General features: G+C 35.9%; 1 protein-coding gene across 1 annotated transcript in view; it reads right to left on the bottom strand.

Moving 5' to 3' along the window:
* VWC2L (von Willebrand factor C domain containing 2 like) overlaps positions 1 to 22,006 on the bottom strand; it is a 180,706-nt gene that overhangs the window by 141,637 nt on the left and 17,063 nt on the right. Inside the window, exon 3 of the mRNA XM_020881714.2 lies at positions 11,204 to 11,333. Coding sequence (XP_020737373.1) covers positions 11,204 to 11,333 — 130 coding nt within the window. The remainder of the gene's footprint in view (positions 1 to 11,203; positions 11,334 to 22,006) is intronic.

Below are 22,006 nucleotides of genomic sequence, written 5' to 3'. Positions count from 1 at the left end.
TCCCTTCTTTACCAGTGCTATGGGATGTAGAAGCTCAAGAAGTTTGGTCTTATCTGTAAGAAAGGGAATCTGTGCCTCAGAGATGAGTCTGTTAGATGCCCTTGCTTCAGATCTCTGAAACTTCTGTGGAAGTTAAAGTAATTTATACCTTCCTGGAGGCCCTCTAGGCTCATCTTGCCAGGTGCTTTTGAAGACATTCAGATTCAAAGCAGGTCAAGGAATGTTATTTGCATGGCAACTTTGTTTTATTTTTGTCTGACTGCACAGCTTTACATTAATTAGTGAAGGGGGAAGGTGGTGGGGCCAAATACAGCTTGCTCTGTGTGTGAAAAGCCTGAACTTCTATATGGCAAAGACTTGAGGTGAAGGAGGACTTCTAACGCCTCGACCTCAGAAAGGAGGTTTAGATAAAGGGAAACTCTCCCTTCATCATCATCAGTGACCCCCTGGTCTCTGGGGGCTTCTGAGAGCTACACGGATGTCTGGGCTGTGTTGTGGGAGAGCTTGGGAGTCATTATGGACCGGTGGTTCCACACTCCTGACATGATCCCTTGTGTAGTTCCCGTCATGGCCAGTGACTCAAGTCTCCCTTAGCAAAGACTTGGCAGGCTTCCTTGTCAGACCTCATTCACTTAATTACTCCTAGAATCAAATCCAACTCCCAGGGAACCTGTTAGTGATCCCCATTGCCCCTTTGCCATCATTCACAGTTGAGAGCTGTTTTGTTAGAGATTACTGTATACAATCCTAGAAGTCAGCACTGCTCTACAAAAACATTCTCTCACGAATGAGAAGGAAGGTGGGATTAAGAATTGAAAGAAAAAATCCAATAAAGTAAATATTAAAGATAAAAAAAAAAAAGAATAGAATGCATGGGTAGTTCTGGGAGCTATATTCAGCACTTTGCCAAGCTACTGTTCTTGAACTAGATTATTTTTGAGGTTATCTGAAAGTGTGAGAACAAGATATTCAGTACAAGAATACGCATCACCCTTCCTCCCGTCCCTCAGATGTCCTGGGGAGTGATACCCGGACATCAAATTATTACATGGCGCTCCAAGGAGTGAATTCTACTTCTTAATGTGTGCTTAACTGTGAGCTTTGTGGGAGAAACAGACCCAACATTCCAAATGTTTACATGGAGAAAAAATAAGCCCTATGCATTTTCTGTATTTTGAGGAGAAAACACAGAGAAAAACTTCTCATTTTTGCATATGTTGACCTTCTTCCTTTCATTTTCTGAAGGACTGGGTAGCCCTGATAATTAAAGAAGAGATGTTATTAGCAGGAAATGAATGTAGCATTAATTTTCATTGTGTCAACATTGTAAAATAGTCTCTTTGAATTCTAATTTGCTGATGAATTAAGAGGGAATCCTGTTGGCTTTAGACAACATAAATATAAATATTTCCTTTCATATTTTGGAGTAAGTTTTGTGAAAGCAATGGGAAATTATTGTTTGTAGCTCATTAAAATGTCTTTTTATAATTACTCTGTTTTGACATCTACTCTATACGAATATGATAATTCTGACTTTCAGTTATGGAGTCAATGAAATGCAGACTTTGAAACTGCCCTTCATAGGATGTGTTTTCATCATGAAATATTTCAGAGACTCTGTAGCCAATGGATATGTGCAAGTGCCAGGAAATTTTTCATCTTCAGAGTGTTTGTTTAATGTCTCTGTTCACTTGTTAGTGTCTACCTAAGAGAAAGTGAGAAAATATCAAATAGAGGTGAAAGACTAATTTTCACATTTAAAAGGCTGATTTGCAAAATAGCTTCATGAAGATGTAAATAGATAGACTTAAGTGAATATTTTAATCCTAATAAGTACATAAAATGGGCAATGTTTTCCAAATTCTTTACAAAGAATCTCATAGTTAAAGGAGTTGAAAGTCAAGTGGTGGAATTATTAGTTGGTTCATTAATTACGGAGTAGAAGTTATAACAAAGAATAGCAGTGCAATCTCTAATAAGAGGTGTGTTATTAATCATAAAACTCTTTTAAATAGTAATTTTAAACCATAGGGATCATAAATGTTTGTTACAGGAAATTTAGGAACTATGGACTAGCAAAGGAAAGAAAGTAAAATCATTTATTAGCCTACTGTTCAGAGATATACACCATTTTAATTTTTCCTTTTATAAATTCCTTATTTGCATTTATGTTTAGAAAGACCATTCCTGTCCTAAGAGTAAATTGATGTTTAGATTAAAAAAAACCCTTTATGATCACATTTTTTAGATTAAGGTCTTTACTCCAACTGATAGTTATTTTTGTATAATGGGTAGTAATGGAATGTAATTTCACCTTTGTAAAAATTTATTAACTTTTATATTTTTAGAATAATATATTCTTTTATCAGATGCTTGGATGTCACATGATAAGTATGTTAAATTGTAATGCAAATGTGAATTACTTTCTGATTTTCTTTTATATTTATCTATTTTTGTTCCACTATCACACTGTTTAAAATTATTATACCTTTACATATTATTTTAATATATCTGGTAGATTGAATTTCCCATGCTTCCCAAATACACTCATGTACTTAAAATTTTCCAGCTTTTGCCAAATTACAAAAGAAAATTACATCACATGGATAATTTGATAGACTTACACTTATTTTTAGAGAAGTAGCATTCTAACAAATTTCAGTTTTCACATTTAGAAATTAGTCATCATTTTAAAATTATATTTAAATTGTCTTATTATATTTAAAAATAGTTCTTTATAAGATGTTGTGACTTTTTAAACTTTCATATTATACATATATATATACACATATATATATCTCCCCCACAGATTAATATTTATTTCAATGTTTTTAAGCCACCTTGTATCTGTTGATTCTAAGTGGATATCACTGTTATCCATTACTTTCACGATTTTGAGCCATTTGAAATTAGAGCTTAAAAATGTATTATATGAGATTAAAAAACATAATGGTAAATGGAAGCTAAATATATTATACATCATTAAAAATGTTTTGTTATTGTTGTTGTGTCTGTCTGACTCTTACGTGATCCCGTGGACTGTAGCCCACAAGGCTCCTCGGTCCATGGGATTTCCCAGGCAAGAGTACTGAAGTGGGTTGCCATTTCCTTCTCCAGGGGATCTTCTAACCCAGGGATCGAACCTGCATCTCCTGCAATGTGGGCAGATTCTTTACCATTGTGTCAACTGGGAAGCCCAGAGAGATCTGTACTCTCACATTTTTTTCTCTACTATCTTACTAAATTTTCTTTATATCAGTTTTTAGTCTATTTTCTTGGATTTTTCAATTATATTCTCATATGCAAATGATAGACATTCTGTCTCCTGACTTTTTTCCTCTGACTTCTTTCTTTTCTAATTATATTAGCTAGTTCATGTCTACTATCTATTTGAATTTTCAGTAATAGTGTAGAGCTTTGTCTTGTTCCTGAGCTTATTAATGTTTATGTATTAAGCATGATTCTGTCTTTTAGGTGTGAGGTAAATATATTTTAATATATACCCTTAGTCTTAATTTATTGAATGTTTTAATCATCTTTATATATAGATGGGCTTCTCCTGTGGCTCAGTGGTAAAGGATCTGCCTGCAATGCAGGAGAAATAGGTTCGATCCCCATCCTTTAATTACTCTTCTGATCACTGGATCACTGTTAAAAATTTGGTGTATATTGTTACAGAACTTTCCCTATGCTGCACACAAAGATAACAAAGGGTTTAAAAAACAAAAATCTAATTTGTTACTGAGCCTGAATAGTTTTTATATTTTTCGAATGTTTATATTTTGCTTGTGAACTGCCTGTTTGTGTACTTTTCTGCTGGTTTTACTCTCAATTTGTTAAGATTTAGTATTTTAAAGAGGTTAACTCTTGTCTCTCCCACATTTACCTTCACACTTTTACTCCCCCAGCAATCACTGAATCACTGCTAATATTCTATCATGTAGCCACACTTGTCTCTTTATGTACAAACAAATTTTATATCTATCTATTTAAAATTGTATATCAGTTAAAAATTGAGATGTTTAAATATATCCCTTAAAATGTATATATTATCTATAGACTACAATACTATATTATCAATAGACTACAATACTATATTATCAATAAAAAAATGGGTAATCTGCTCTTACACTCCTTGTTTATTTTACACAGCAGCAGAAAACATCAGGCTGCAATATACTTTTATTACTCCATCGAGTATTATTACATTTCTCCCACCTTTAAGCTCTTAAAATGCAGTGGAAATTTAGTTCATAAATGTGGGATGAAGTATAAAAAGTGGAACTATTAACTTCAAATTACATGAACATTTTGATAGTGCCTTCTTAAAAGTTGTTCCAGCATTTTCTCAGCTCTTGGTATCTTTGTTGATTTGAGGTATCATCAGTCTCAAATTATTATCAACACAATAGTGGTGTCTCATTGTTTTAATTGCTATCACCCTGATCCCTTGTGAGGTTTGTGTGTTTTTGTATATTTACTAGACACTTGGTTTTCTTCTCCTGTGAATTTTCTTTGTATACCCTTTGCCTGTTTTCTTCCATGTGGAATTGTTTTTCTCTCTTATTTATCTCAAGCAGCTCTTTGTTTATTAGGAATATTAACATCATATGTGTTGATACATAGCACCATTTTAGCCAAGTACCTTTAGAAGGCATTGGATGGCTCCAAAGTCCTTTATCTTATTCGTACACAGCCCATCCCTTTGCTGTCTTCTTTCCATTTACCTTTCAGCTAGTCTATTTCCTTCTTTATTTGTATCACTACTGAACTGGAAGACAGTAAGGGATATGAAATTAATATCTGAACAGGGATTATAACAAATTCAGTTTGGTTGAAAAGGATATGAAAACTTATTTAATGTTTATGGAGGGTGTTTCCTATCTATTTCAGTTTTTCATGAAGTGACTTTTTCTTCCAAATCATGAATATGACTGACTATTTATCTCAGCGAAAAGCACAGAAAACTCACTGACATGTTGGCAGATGAAATATAAAAAATGCAGTTAGTCATTTGGATGATCTAATGCCCAAATATTTCACTAGTCAAATGAATGGTCAGTTACCAAATATTTGAAATATTTATATGATTCTCCAAAATAGAAATAATTTCTTTATGTAGATGCTGTGCTAATCTATATTTCATATTATAAAAACAGAAAACATAAAGAATATTAATTCCCATGGAAAGGACTGGAGCTGAAAGACAGACCATAGTCAGAGTCTTGGTGGAAGAAAAACAGTCTAGAAATGCTATATCTTTCAGGGAAGCATTTGGATTGTAAATTCATAAAGATGTATAGAGGAGGGAGAAGCAAATGCTTAATAAAATTTTTTAGAACAATAAATTCCTACATCAATCACTGTAATCCTCCCCGCAAAAAATTACTTTCCTCTTTCTCCTCCTGTTTTGTGTATGCCCAACTATTCACATATTTCCTTAATGTTTCTATTTTACTCAGACTAAATTGATAGCCTTCTTGGTGTGAACCTAACTTTAGTTAAGAATGGGGTATATGTTGTGGATTGGCTGTACTCATTGTTAGCCACTGGAAAATCTTGCTTGAGGTAAACACTGAGTGTTAGTCGCTCAGTCGTGTCTGATTTTTTGCAACCCCACGGGCTGTAGCCTGCCAGACTCCTCTCTCTAGGATTTTCCAGGCAAGAATACTGGAGTGGGTTGGTGTTCCCTTTTCCAGGGGATCTTCCGACCCAGGGATTGAACCCAGGTCTCCTGCATTGCAGGTAGATTCTCTACTGTCTGAGACACCTGGGAAGACCCTCGAGAGTCAGGAATTGAGACAAGGAAACATGGAGGCCAAGAAATTAAAAAATATTTTTTTACATCATTAGAGAAAAGTTTTAGAAGTATATTACTTTATATTTATTCTTATAAATTACATATTACAGAGACTAAAGAGACTATCATTATTTATCTAGGGATCAGATTACCTTGCATGTACAATATTAAAAATATTTATTTTTAAAGGCAATTGCTACATTTTACTCTTTTCTGGGAAAACTCCATTCACCTACATATATATCACTCTACTTCCTTTTTTTCTTGGTCTTAATCTGAGAACAAAGATTTTGATATTAACTGAATATTGTTTGTAGTAGATTATATTGCTTTAAACTTTCATTTTATATTTTTAATGTCTCTTGCTCTTGGCAAGTTATAATTCAGGAAGGCAGAAAGATCAATCTTAGCATGTAGAAGGAAAGTATTTAGCAGCCAAGATAGTTGGCATTTAGGCAAGTTAAATTTTTTCAGCATTTTTGAAGATATAAGATAATGTAGAAAATGTTATAGGGCTGTTTACAAATTAGGATATAGAGCCTATACCTCGAATTCATAGGGTAGATTTTTATCTTCTTCTTGTTGTTTTTCAATATAAGAAAAGAGTACCATACCTTAAAAATAGTTCACACGATGCTGGGCAAATGAATCTTGTCATTTGGAATAAGATAGTCTTATCATGTGTTGAAAATTTAAGAAATTGTTCTAGATCACCAGCCCAGGCTGGATGCATGAGACAAGTGCTCAGGCCTGGTGCACTGGGAAGACCCAGAGGGATGGGGTGGAGAGGGAGGTGGGAGTGGGGACCGGGATGGGGGAATACATGTAAATCCATGGCTAATTCATTTCAATGTATGACAAAAACCACTGCAATGTTGTAAAGTAATTAGCCTCCAACTAATAAAAATAAATGGAAAAACAAACAAACAAACAACAGAAAGAAATTGTTCTAGTTATACTCACTTATAGTACACATGTATCTCCCCTTTGGGTCTTCTACACCTAGGTCATCTGTTTCTATCTACTGGACTAAGAATGACAGCAAGCAAACCTTGGGGCTCAGTCTGTTTGCTCAAAAATACTGGTACCACTGGTGTACTAGAAATCAGATTGATTATATTCTTTGCAGCCAAAGATGGAGAAGCTCTAAACAATCAGCAAAAACAAGACTGGGAGCTGACTGTGGCTCAGATCATGAACTCCTTATTGCCAAGTTCAGACTTAAATTGAAGAAAGTAGGGAAAATCACTAGGCTATTCAGGTATGACTTAAATCAAATCCCTTATGATTATACAGTGGAAGTGAGAAGTAGATTCAAGGGATTAGATCTGATAGACAGAGTGCCTGAAGAACTATGGATGGAGGTTCATGACATTGTACAGGAGGCAGGGATCAAGACCATCCCTAAGAAAAAGAAATGCAAAAAGGCAAAATGGTTGTCTGAAGAGGTCTTACAAATAGCTGAGAAAAAAGAAGTGAAATGCAAAGGAGAAAAGGAAAGATATACCCATTTGAATGCAGAGTTCCAAAGAATAACAAAGAGAGATAAGACAGCCTTCCCCAGCAATCAATGCAAAGAAATAGACGAAAACAACAGAATGGGAAAGACTAGAGATCTCTTCAAGAAAATTAGAGATACCAAGGGAACATTTCATGCAAAGATGGGCTCAATAAAGGACAGAAATGGTAGGGACCTAACAGAAGCAGAAGATATTAAGAAGAGGTGGCAAGAATACACAGAATAACTGTATAAATAAGATCTTCACGACCCAGATAATCACGATGGTGTGATCATTCACACTCACCAAGAGCCAGACATCCTGGAATGTGAAGTCAAGTGGGCCTTAGAAAGCATCACTACGAACAATGCTAGTAGAGGTGATGGAATTCCAGTTGAGCTATTTCAAATCCTGAAAGATGATGCTGTGAAAGTGCTTCACTCAATATGCCAGAAAATTTGGAAAACTCAGCAGTGGCCACAGGACTGGAAAAGGTCAGTTTTCATTCCAATCCCAAAGAAAGGCAATGCCAAAGAATGATCAAACTACTGCACAAATTGCACTCATCTCACACGCTAGTAAAGTAATGCTCAAAAATCTCCAAGCCAGGCTTCAGCAATAAGTGAACTGTGAACTTCCAGATGTTCAAGCTGGTTTTAGAAAAGGCAGAGGAATCAGAGATCAAATTGCCAACATCTGCTGGATCATCAAAAAAGCAAAAGAGTTCCAGAAAAACATCTATTTCTGCTTTATTGACTATGCCAAAGCCTTTTACTGTGTGGATCACAATAAACTGTGGAAAATTCTTCAAGAGATGGGAATACCAGACCACCTGACCTGACTCTTGAGAAACCTGTATGCAGGTCAGGAAGCAACAGTTAGAACTGGACAAGGAACAACACACTGGTTCCAAATAGGAAAAGGAGTATGTCAAGGCTGTATATTGTCACCCTGTTTATTTAAATTATATGCAGAGTACATCATGAGAAATGCTGGGCTGGATGAAGCACAAGCTGGAATCAAGATTGCCAGGAAAAATATCAATAACCTCAGATATGCAGATGACACCACCCTCATGGCAGAAAGTGAAGAAGAGCTAAAGAGCCTCTTGATGAAAGTGAATGAGGAGAGTGAAAAAGTTGGCTTAAAGTTCAATATTCAGAAAACTAAGATCATGGCATCCGGTCTGATCACTTCATGGCAAATAGATGGGGAAACAGTGACTGACTTTATTTTTGGGGGCTCCAAGATAACTACAGATGGTGATTGCAGCCATGAAATTAAAAGACGCTTACTCCTTGGAAGGAAAGTTATGACAAACCTAGACAGCATATTAAAAAGCAGAGACATTACTTTGTCAACAAAGTCCATGTAGTAAAGGCTATGGTTTTTCCAGTAGTCATGTATGGATGTGAGAGTTGGACCATAAAGAAAGCTGAGCGCTAAAGAATTGATGCTTTTGAACTGTGGTGTTGCAGGAGACTCTTGAGAGCCCCTTTGACTGCAAGGAGATCCAACCAGTCCATCCTAAAGGAGATCAGTCCTGGGTGTTCATTGGAAGGACTGATGCTGAAGCTGAAACTCCAGTACTTTGGCCATCTGATGTGAAGATCTGACTCATTTGAAAAGACCCTGATGCTCTGAGGGATTGAGGGCAGGAGGTGAGTGGAAGACAGAGGATGAGATGGCTGGATGGCGTCACCAACTCAATGGACATGTGTTTGGGTAAACTCCAGGAGTTGAGGTGATGGACAGGGAGGCCTGGTGTGCTGTGGTTCATGGGGTCGCAAAGAGTCAGACGTGACTGAGAGACTGAATTGAGCTGAAGTCTTACTAATTGATTACCTAGTGAATTGAACAGTTGAAGTTCATTCATTATACATTTTTATATTCAAAATCTACAAAGGGAGTTTCATTTGAGGACAAATTTCTACTCTCACATGTGACAGAGAGATATAGGATAATGTTGGGTGATATAAAATACAGTGTAACTAAGTTTGTAGAGGTCAATTTGACATTTGACATAAACATGAACTCTGGATATGTTATAGGTTTGGGCGGGGAATACCAAGGACGGTTTAAAGCCTGTACTCTAAATATTTGGTCTATATGTTTTAATTCCCCCAGTATTTTGAGTATGTCCAGGTGTGAGTTTTAAACTATAAGGATAGTTTTGTTTACCCTAAATGTGAAACACAGCCAACCAGGGCCATCCAGGGAAGAGAAGATCCTCAAGGGCCTGTTTAGACAGTTGCTTCTGGAAAAGAAATGGTCTTTAGTCAAAGAGTTGTCAATCCTATTTTTAAAGATTGATTAGGAAGTTGATTTTTTCTTCCTTCTGTCCTTGGAGAAAATGAAAAATAACAGGTGCTCTTCTACTTTAGACTAACCATTCATATACTTTATGACAGTTAAGTCTCCCTGGAGTCTTCTCTTCTCCAGGACAAATTATGCAAACTCCTTCAGTCTGTCCTCATAGGTCCTATGTTTCAAGCGTTAAATCATCTTATTGTTCCTCCCTGTATCTTTTCCAATTTCTTCAATATCCTTTTAAAAATATAAAGTCTTAAAGTTGATACCTTTGCATATATTAGATCAGATTGAACTTCAGGAGTATATTTATGTCTATCTTCTATGTCAGAGTGATGGTCACTATGACACAGGTCAGTTGGATGAGAGGGATAAGAAGAAAAAGAGAACCCAGATGTGCTGTTTAACATTTGACTCAATAGATTTATATGATGAGAAATAATAAAGATTGTGCCTGAGAAATGTCATAAGGGTTCTTTATCAGTCACATGAGAAAATGCCAAAACACTATGAATATTATAAAAACAATCAGAACTGCTTTTGCTTCTTTTCTTGGCTAAATAACCTGTTTGTTTGTTTGTTTGTTTGTTTGTTTGTTTTACTAATTATAACTGTGCAAGGGAAAAGATTACTAGGTGAGTTTACATAATACCAGATTCTGGACAAAAATGTATAACAGTGGAAGATGAGAACTGCTAATCCAAGGAAGAAGGTAAGGATTCAACACTAGAGTGACCTCAGCTTAATTAAGAGCTGGATCTACCTTTTCAAGCAGATATTAGTGCCATTCAAAGGCTCTGACAGAATGTTACATAGTGAAGATTTATGTTTTGATTGATATCTGATTGCATATTTTGATCATATACAGTCAAAATCATAGCAAGAGTGTGATTTTGAGTTTGTTGGTAAGTTGTCCTTATAGGGTTTATAGCACTACATTGGTTTCTCTGTGGCATCACCTCGACTTCAGGTGATTGGCATGCCACAATCATTTTAACCTCTCCATCATATAAGGGCCAGAAGGAACCCATAAACTTATAAACCAAGTTCCCCTCCATGGTAGTTACTATGAGAGTACTTTTCCATTGCAATAAAGACCTAGAATAAAAGCTCCAAACTTTCTAGTCTTCCTTATTTCTACTTAAGTGCATCAGTAATTGATTTTTGTAATTTGTTGATAACTTTAAGTCTTGTCTATGTACAAAGCAAAATACCTGGCATTTATGCTACTCTCTATCCCGGGTTATATACTAGGAACTGCTTCATAACCTCCACGAAAGAGAAATCCAATCACTACAAAAAAGATGGTAGTGCATTGGTTCCAAAATTCTCCTTATAAATCAACAATAAATACTAGGGAGCACAACAAAGTCAGCTTGTAAGAGCTTAATTCCCCAGATGGAAAACTTCATGAGTCACCCATTGCTGGCTCACTTTCACTTTAAGGTGGGATGCAAATATTAATTGGCCATGCCCACATTGAAAAATCGCACAGGTAGATCCCAGAGGGCTTCTGCATTGAATGGTATGCAGTGGTGGAGCATCTGTATTGTGCACTAACCCCTCTTTGAAAGCTAATGCAGTATGGTCTTACCATTTTTGCAGACAGGACAACACTGCTCTGGTTCATAGACTGGGTTGACACACTCAGGAACTGCGCAGTCTGCTACAACACAGTGAACTTCATTGCTGGGCTCACAGCGACACCATTCACATGGAGAGGGCTAGGAACAAATCTAAAATTAGCCCCTTTTCTCCTATAACTTCATGCTTGCACATTCATATGCTGTCAGAAGATAAAACATCAGTGTTTATATTGGCTTTACTGTATTAACTCCATTTACCATGTGTATGATCATTCTTTCCCCATGGAAGGCCACCTGGACACCCTAGCCAAGGGTGTGTGGCTTGGTGGGTTGCCAAGTGCAGCTCAGGTTGCCATGAGCAACCAGAGCGCTCATGTATGACGTTTCCTATGTCTTATGTTCCTACTTTCCAAAGAAAGGTTTGGATAGCTAATATGTCACCTCCTGGTTTGGTTTCCAGATGCACTGGTTGCTATGCCTTCCTCTGGTAAACAGGCATGACACTGGCACGTGTGCAATAAGTTTTTTCCATTTGTCATTTTTTCCTGCAAAGAAAGGATTACTGAGAATTGAGAAAATAGTAAATGGACAGCTTTACCCTTGGTAGAAACTCCTTTTCAAGCTAACCTAGATTCTAAAGGGCATTTTTTTCTAATGTGAATTTTAGAGGAGATTGCATTTGGGATCCAAATGTCCAGGTACTGCCTCTTGGAAGATTTAGTGAATACCTTTCATCTTGCCTGCTTGCTTTTATGAATGAACTAAAACGGACAGACTTTAAAAAGTCACTATTTAAGAGAGGACTCTAAAAGTAAAATTGAACAGAGATTCATTTAGAGAAAAAAATTAAGAAGTAGACACCAATTTTTGTCTTCACAGTACTTACCAGATAAGAATGAGTTTGGGGTTTTCTCATTCCTTTCTAGAAACTTCCTATACCACAGATAATCTAAAGCAGTGGCCACTCTGTGACTTTCTTATCTTTTATACTTTCTAGTTTTTCCTTCTCATAAAATAGAGATTGAAAATTCTGGAATGAAAACTTGGAGTTCTCAGAAGTTATACAGGTCTAACAAGCCATTTATCCATGGAAAGTTCTGCCTCCAATTTCTTCGCCACAGTGACTCACTTGAAAATTGTGTTCATTCAAGTCCATGGCCTTTGTCTCAGTGATGACTGTCCATAAAACCTGTCAGCTCTTGTCTCTTTATGAACTTGACACTTTGTGAAATATCAATGCATCTTGACTCAGGTAGTCTGTGAGAGTAGAAACCTTTCAACTAATTACAAGTTAATTTTATCTGTGGTTTCTATTTGAAGAATGATAGTCTAGCTTTCTCATTTTAATGTTCTTTTTATTGGTGCTGGTTTAGTCGCTAAGTAAGGTCTGACTCTTGCAAGCACATGGACTGTAGCCTGCCAGGCTCCTCTGTCAGTGGCATTCTCTAGGCACGGATACTGGAGTTGGTTGCCATTTCCTTCTCTAGGAGATCTTCTCGACTGAGGAATCAAACCTGGGTCTCCTGCCTTGCAGGCAGATTCCTGACTGACTGAGCTATGAGGGAAGCCAATGTTCTTTTTGTTTATTTTTAACTGGAGGATAATTGCTTTACAATACTGTGCTGGTTTCTGCTATATAACAGTGAATCAGCCATAAGTATACATATATCCCCTCCCTGTTGAGCCTCCATCCTGCCTACCCACATCCCACCCCACTAGGTCATCACAGAATACCAAGCTAAGCCCCCGTGTTATACGGCAGCTTCCCACCAGCTACCTATTTTACACTTGGTAGTGTACATATTTCAATGCTACTCTCTCAATTTGTCCCACCCTCTCACTCTCCCACTGGGTCCATAAGTCTGTTCTCTATGTCTGCATTTCTATTCTTGCCCTGAAATAGGTTCATCAGTACCATTTTTCTAGATTCCATACATATGCACTAATATGTGATATTTGTTTCTCTCTTTATGACTTCACTCTGTATAATAAGCTCTAGGTTCATCTGCCTCACTAAAGCTGACTTAAACTCATTCTTTTTTATGGCTGAGTAATATTCCACTGTATTTACATCCCATGACTTTTTTTATCTGTTCATATGAGTTTAGCTTTCAGTGAATTTTTTTACTTTCAAATTTAGTAGATACAATAGAATTAGCCATAGAATCCATGGAAGAAATATAGCTATCTCTTAGCATTGTCAACTAGTTTATTGGTGAGTACAGTTAAGCTCTTTACCATGTGGTTAAGTATTCCAGAAAAATCTACTGTATCATCCCAAGGGCTAGAATATTCCTGGGGCTCCTCTACCAAATAATGTCAGTAAATTAAGGAAAAGTTTGTTACTACAACACATTATTTGATGAAAGAAATTCTGAGTGAGGAAACAGTGTGAGAGACAGATATTCAATCTGCTATACTGCTTCCTATTTTGCAAGTCCCATTGTGATATCTTAAATTCCAAAGCAAACTTGTCAGAAGGTGTCTCCCTTTTCTTTATTAGTTGCAAAGAAGTACTTTTGCATAGCCTTCTGATGTACAGCAAGGACTTAGTCTGAATTTATCGCTAACATGAGAGAAAATGTGAGCTGCGTTGTTTCTGCACCTTGCCCTTCCACAGCTGTGGTTGTTCTGATGGTTCCCTTCTTGCTGAAGGAGAGGCTGATCTGTGCAACTCTAGTGGACTGATTTGGGCATTAAAAATCCCAAAGAGCTCCTGGATTTTCCAATGCAAAACATTTATTTCAAAGTATCTGCAGTCATGGAGAAAGATATGTTGGGTTATTAGATTGCAAGTGCAGACTGAGGAAGAACACCATTCTGATTCAAATGATATTTTTGAAATTAACTGTTGAGTATCACGCTGTATCAAGTTACTTATTTTTCATGATAACTTACTACGAAAGATGTTTTGTTATTTTCTCCATCTCACAGATAAGCAAATAGACTGTCAATAGGTCCTGTAGGCAGTAGGGGAAGGGCAGGGTTTGAATTTAGGCAGCCTAACTGCTATATAGTCATGCCATGTGGTGTCTATTGGGTGCACACTCATCTGAATAGTTTTTTTTTTTGTCCAGAGTGTTGTACACCTCTCTAGGCCAATGAGATCCACGAAAATAACCATTAGCAACTGAATGAAGGATTTATAGAGGATAGATACTTCCTGCTAAGAAAGAGAATTTCACTAAATAGGTTTGTTGGTAAATAGACTTTGTTGGTAAATTATGGAGCAGTAGAACTTTTAAATTGCCTGCTAATGTGAGTTTATAGAAAATTATAATAGACTAGAGATAGTTTGCCATGAGGCTCATGTTCTTGGTGACTTCGGCATCTTCAAGTCTTGTAACCTGGTAGCTACACTCATGGTAGTTATCTGGGAGAGGCAATAACAGATAATGGTCCCGTAAAGAACTCAGGGCCTCTGCCTGAAATCAGTGGTGGCTGGAAGTGTACACAATGGATTCCTGAAAAATACTCTAAGGAAGAGCTAATACTACAAGGCTTCCTCATAAGAGGATGCTAGACTTTTGAAAGGGATTTTTGAATAACAAGAAGCACTAATTAGAAAAATATAAAAATGTCACCCTAGCCACTGGCAGCTTCTAATCAATCTTTCCCTGAATCTGGCTTTATTTACATACCAGTTTCTCTTCCTGGTCTAGAATCTCTTTTCAAGAAACCTGTTAGTTCTTTGTTTTTTATTTGATTGTTTTTTCAAAGAATGCCTCTGTTACAGCCTGCTTCTCTTTGCAAGCCTCCATGTGCCCATCCCCAGCCCCTCTAAATACTCTTGTCAAATTTAATCTACTGATCTTACACTAAAGCCCCCGTCTGTCCTGTGCAGGCTCTCTCCCTAAGCCTCTTTCCTTTCCTGAGCTCGCCAGTTCACCCATCATTTTCTTGCCTCATTTGACTTCCTGCACCACCCCTACTTTCAAAGTCATTGCTTATACAGCCAGAAGTTCCTAGGAGTGGGCAGTGTGCGCCTTTAACATTAACATTACTGTAAAAATCCTTCACACTTATTTACATTGCTGTAAAAATCCTTCCCACATTGCAGCATACAACTCTGAAAGGTTTGATGCTTTGAATAAATCTTTACATCTTAAGCACTGAGCTGATTACAAATTTCCTTTTATCATGCTCTTCAATGTGAAGACTATAGATTAAATCTGAAAGTGTCTCCCGTAAAACCAAAGATTAAACAATAAAGCTCTCCTTCGAGGAACAGGGAACACTGGAACAAGTACTTTGGAAAAAAAAAATTATTCTTGCTAGCTCTTTTTTTTTCTTTTAGAAGAACATGTGAAATTATGATCAGTACATGGCTTCTGTCAATTAGAGATTTGGTCAGTAAGATGATTAAATGACACCATCCTAAAATTTTATACAAGGAAAATCTTTTTCTAACATATCTCACAGAGCATTTTATTTCAATGAAAGTTCTGAAAAATAAAGTAACATTCACTGTATACGCCTTTACATAAATTTTAATTGAAATTAGGTTTAGAGGTCAAATTTATTTCTTAATGTTTGTACTAGGTGATCTGAATATTGTATGTGTTATGAATGTGTATGCCTTCATCTTAGTTATTTTGAACATGTTATCTGTTTAAGCAGAAACCATACATTTTATCTACAGTTTCTGCTGTGATTAAATTATTTGTGTGGCAAATCAAAGTGCTATCCAGGCCATTCCTAGAGTTCAAGGGATGTCCTCCTAGAGATGTACTTATTTATTTTGAAACTAATAGAATGAAAAGGGACTCTTTCTTAACTCTTGGTTTAGGTGACTAGAGCTCAAAGCTTCCTCCTTGGTTTTAGAATGGAAACATGGCAATAAAGCAATATGCACCCTTTAAACTGTGGTTTATCACTGAAGACCTTGAAGCTGAGATCCTAATGCCGTTGTCTGTGACTTTTGAGATTTCTTGCAGAATCAGAATTCCAGAATCCTGCAAACAGTAGAATGCTTTGTGATTTTAAAAATGCAAAAAGTAGGCTGAGAATTGGTAACTTAGGTTAGTGGAGGGACTGAGTAACTACAGAAAAACAGTCACATATGTTCTTTGTGAAAATCTGAAGCTAATGTGATTATCACTTAGCATCATTATAAGATTATTAGAACATGTTATTGGAGACTTGCCAAGACGTCTCCGGATATTTAGAGAAGATTGTTGCTATTGCTGTTTTGTCACTTAGTCATCAACTCTTTTGCGACTCCATGGACTGTAGCCCACGAGGCTCCTCTGTCCATGGGATTTCCCAGGCGAGAATATTGGAGTGGGTCACCATTTCCTTCTTTAGGCCATCTTCCCGACCCAGGGATTGAACCAAGTCTTTCCATTGGCAGTTGGATACTTTACCACTGAGCTATTAGGAAAGCCTTTCTTCTAGAATATACACCCTTATTTTGCAATCTGAATACAATGAGACTTACTTATCCTTTCTGGAGGAAAGGCTGGATATTTGGTCCAGGCACCAATACCTTACAGCATTATTCTTTCTGTGGTGACTGTTACTGGCATTGTATGTAGACTACCTGGGAGGAAATGGTTCCAGTCTGTAAAGTTTGTTATACAAATTCAAAGTGACAAGACAACTGGCAGGATTCCGCTTACTATTTTAACTTGATAAGACTGAAGATAACATTCTTACAAATCGAGGAACTCTAAATTAGGAAAAATTGAAAAAAAAATTTCATTTTGTTAATTTTATTTGGGTGGCTGTGGTATTGTGGTTAAAAGTGAATTCTCCATAGCCTTAGTATTTGAGCTCTATTTCTAAAATGCTTTACTTACTAGTTTTGAATCTTGGGCAAATTATACAGCCTTTCTGTGCTTTAGTTTCTTTATTTATAAAACAAAAGAATAACAGTATTACCAACCTCACAGAGTTACTGGGAAGCACATATGTAAGAAATATTATAACATTATTATTATTCACTTGCATACTTAGCTAGTGATGGCTCTCTGAAAAATAAGCTAAAAAGTGTAAAACTGGAAGCACATGACTATATTAAAAGAATGTTTAGGTTATTTCTATTATTCAAAGTAGGATATGGTTGCAGTAAAGTTTTATAGGACTTGGTTTGGTGGTTTGTGAACTAATAGAATTAATCATGTCAGAAACACATTGAAGAAAAGTTCTGATTAGAAGCCTCTAGATAAAGAGTAATTGTGAATGGTTAAAATGACCATTATAAATCACTCAGAAAAAAGGCAACAAATCTATTTTCTTTTCTTGAAGTCTCATCATTTATATGTCATTTCAGAGGCCCTCTCTCAGAGGAGTTCTTACCTGACTCTCTCTCCAACATCTTTTTCCAACACATGGCCCATTCAGTGCTCTCATCAGATTACGAAATTATTTTATTGATTTGTTTACAATTATTTATTCTTATCTGTCTTCCCCATAGTTTATAAGCTTCTTATAGTATATTGTTCATTGCTATATTCTTGGCACCAAGAAGATGTCTTAGTACATAACAGATACTCAGGAAATCTCTGTTAACATATACACAATTATTTATGTATATTCTATGCTTCCTTGTCTGTTTAACCATACACCTGGGCAGTTTCATCTGTTTATCATGCATGGATAGGATTCTGATTCAATAATGTTTGTATTTTATTTAAATATTATATGAGAACTTTGAGGGAAGAAGTTTTCTGATTATGATTCATGAAGTAAATATTTGGGCTTCAGCATTATGGCAATGAACATAAACTTACCCTCTAAAGGTAATTTGAAATTCATCATATCCATCATGTGGCTCACCAGTTAAGTCAATCTCCAAGCACTCCACCGACTAGACTATCTAGAAGTTGACAATTACAGACTTTAATTGCACTAGAAAATACCACGATAACTAAGATGAGAATACATGTAGGGGAATTGTTAAAGGCCCTAAGAAAACGTTAGCCTCATTTTATAATGTGTCAAGTTTAATGATTACTTATTAAACAAAATGGTCTTAGTATATTACAAAATATTTTTCAGAAAAGGCCCTCATTTTAAACATGTATATTTTTCTTTTTTATTTATATCTTTATTTTTGGCCATGCTGGGTCTTTACTGTTGTGCGGGTTTTTCTCTAGTTGTGGAGAGTGGGGAACACTCTCTAGTTGCAGTGCAAGGGCTTCTCAAGGAAGTGACTTCTCTTGTTACAGAAATGGCTCCTAAGCACGGGCTTGGTAGTTTCAGCTCCTGGGCTCTAGAGCCCAGGATCACTAATTGTGGCGCATGGGCTTAGTTGATCTGCAGCATGTGGGATCTTCCCAAGTTAGGGACCCATCCTACATCTCTCACATTGGCCGGTGGATTCTTTACCACTGAGCCACCAAGGAAGCCCGTGTTCTTTTTCTTAAAGGATGATTTAGAGTACAAACTCCAGCAAAACACTTGCTGAATACTCTGAGAAAGAAAATTTGATTCCTGGAAAGTCCTCAGTAAATATTGTTGAAGAGTAAAGGGATATATACTTAAAGAAGAGATGGAGTCTAAGAGCCAAGTTTTAGCACACTAACTACGTCAGTGGCTTTCCTTCTAAGAATAGCAGCCTTCAGATACCATGTGGTACTCCATTTCCTTGATAATGGGCAAAAATTATCTGAGAGAAAATAGTTCAGTCTGCTTTCCCCCAAATTTCTTATTAAACAACTATTTAAAATCTGATCTCTACCAAGGAAATGATTCTGCTTTAAGAAGCACTCTTCTCTTAGAGATAATTTATGGCATAAATTTCATCACTTTATGGAACAAATCTCATTACTTTCAGACTGTACGAGAAATTTGGAAGACTCTATTTCAAAGTTGCTGATGCCTGTCAGAAGTCTGACTGTTCACTTCATTAAAATATGCATTAAATTACAGAGTACAAGAGTATTTAACATCCACAGGCACTCCCTTAGTCAGGAATTTGCATTAGGCCAATGTCACCTAAAAAATCAATGGATCCAATGGATTGTACAAAATTCACAATCATCTGAGATAAGACCAATGTGGCACTGATTAAAAATGCTCCTCACTGTTCTAATGGGATTGTAGTGGTCTCTTCAGTGATCTGTCCCATTGATTGGAGCATATTTGAAACACTGAGGTTGTTAAGTCTTATCGATTTATGAACATAGAGCTGGAACTTCTTAATAACTTTTAATACTTTTGAAGTAAATAAACCAATGCATAGATTTTTTTTAATAACTGATCAGAAAATGTATATGACTGTATCATTTGAGTAATGACTGAAATAGCTATTCTTTCTGAGGTGTTGGTAGTTTGAAAATATATCATGGAATATTATTTCTAGGGTGTCTGTCAAAAACTACTTCATGCTTGTTGAAAACACAAACAATTTTTGCCAAGCAATTGTAATGAGTGCACATAGCTTTGCTTTGCCCATGTAGCTATAGTAAATTAGGTAGGTACTAAACTAAAATTCAGAAATGATATAAATTTTTGAGATTATTCCTTCAGCATATTTATTAAATGTGTATTATACATAAGATAATGTATGTAAGGTACACTAAGATGAACTCCATAGCTAGCCTTTGCTCAATAAATGGCAAAATTGACCATCTAGGTATCTATAAAAATAAGTTTTTGAATTTTTAAATCAATTGATTATAAGAATAACTGATGGTACTATTATAATGGAATACAGAATTATTAATCTTTCTACAGAGTAAATTTGCATTTACACTGAGATAATGTAAAACACAAGAATACTGCAAAAACAGTTAATGAAGTATACCCCATCTAAAATTATTAATTGTCAAGTACAAAAAGTTTTCTCATTCTTGAAAACTGATCATTATAGTTGCTACACAACAATGAATCATATTAATGATTTTTTCCTCTAAAATATTTTCTTCTAAAATAATTCTAAAAAATGTAAATATATTTTGGCATCTGTTTCAAGGACAGGCAATTCTATAATTATATACTGCCCATACTGATAAACTGTTGGTATATAGAGCCATTTGTAAAATGTGGATATTTTCAAGGAGTCCTAAGACAATAAAATATAGCCTTTTTGAAAACATAAGGGATAGCATAGAGAAAAATAAAATATAGATAAGGAGAATGTAAGCAAAAATCTCTCTTTAGTTGCAATAGCAGATGTATTTTTTTAAGTAGGCAAATGTACACTTAACAAGGAAATATCAGTGTGTATTTAAGCGGGAAAAGGATGTTTTAGTTGCCTCTAAGATCTTTGAAGAATTCAAAGGTATAGACAAAGGCTAGTAGGTTGAAGATAAAGATTTTGATAAAGTATTATACTTGTAAAATAGCCTAGAAAAGCAGCAGCTTCTAGTCCTTCACTGATAAGCTGGATTGAGAGTGATTTTAGTACAAGGCAGGTCCCTGTCAAGGAACTGAATATTCTGAGTAGAGCCTGTATGTCTCCACGCTAAGGCTGTTCCATTTATTACCCATTTATGCAACAAGGGAAAAGTGAACAAGTGCACAACTTCAGAACTTTCCTGTTGATTTTGAAAAGGACAGACTGTTTATCAGTTAAAAACCCATAATCTCTAATAGCATTAAAACAAGGTCATGTGTAGGTGGGGGCGAATACATCACTGTTAGAATTGTACAGTGTGAAAGAATCATGCAAGAGACAAATACAATCAGTTTTACTCTACAGGAAACACTGAGTGGAGATGATAAGAGGAAGGAGAGAGGGCAATACCCGAGCTTTCTTGCCTTGTGTGGATGATACTGAATTGAGGGCTTTTCAGGGTCAATAGGATGGGAGTAATAGACACAAAAGTCCATTTGTATTGGGAGTGTCAGTCAGACGATTAAGAAATCTAACAGTTGAAATCTTTTCATTTTCCATTTGCTAGTAACATGCATTTTACTTGTTTGAAAGAGACAGAAATTTAGAATTAGTCAAATAAATTGCTTTATGATTGCTAATATTATAATAAAACATTCATTTCCAATTTTAAGTACAAACAGCAACTTCCTACTCAACTTTATGCTTCAGTTTTTGATGCTTAATTCCTATCTTAACTTATTCCACAAAGATATATCGGGATAGCTTATGGGCAATAATATGAGAGGTGATTTTAATTGAAAAAATATTGACTGTTTAATTTATTGATAAAAGTTCTGACTTTAGTGTGTATCCTTTGTGCAAGTATAGCAAAAGCAGTCACAACTTTGCAGTCACGTGTGAACATTGTTGGTATCCCAGTGGGATTCAGCTATAGGACAGCAGAGTAGGCACATTTGGAGCTTAAGTCCCATCATCTAACAATGTTGTATTAGCTTGGATAGGTTGCTTAAACCACTTGAAACTAGGTTTTTCTTATTTGTAGGATGAAATCAATAATATCATAACATTAAGAGACCTCTAGTTTTCCTCACTGTATTTTTATGAGACAAAATGGAAATAACAATATTTGAAGAAGCTTGTAAATTATGCATTTTGTAAATGACTGTCGTTGTTATTCTAGCTTTCTAGTTGGCCAGTGGTTTATTTGTTTACTTTCCTTTCATCTATTTTCAATGACTGTATTTCTCAAATTATATTGATCATAAATTATTTTTTATTAAATTATGGCATAATCCAGAGAAGGTGGTAACCCACTCCAGGATTCTTGCCTGGAGAATTCCATGGACAGAGGAATCTGGCAGACTACAGTCCATGGGGTCGCAAAGAGTCAGACACAACTGAGAGACTAACACACACACGACATAATCATTTCTACTATAAATTATTTAAAGTGTTAAATTCGTAAAGAATATCTATGTTAGTTTTGAGAACAATTTGTTGCATATCTAAAATGCAGCACTGTTTG

Source organism: Odocoileus virginianus, chromosome 30, assembly GCF_023699985.2.
Source record: "Odocoileus virginianus isolate 20LAN1187 ecotype Illinois chromosome 30, Ovbor_1.2, whole genome shotgun sequence".
Classification (NCBI taxonomy): Eukaryota; Metazoa; Chordata; class Mammalia; order Artiodactyla; family Cervidae; genus Odocoileus; species Odocoileus virginianus.
This window is presented reverse-complemented; position numbering and strand designations above follow the sequence as displayed.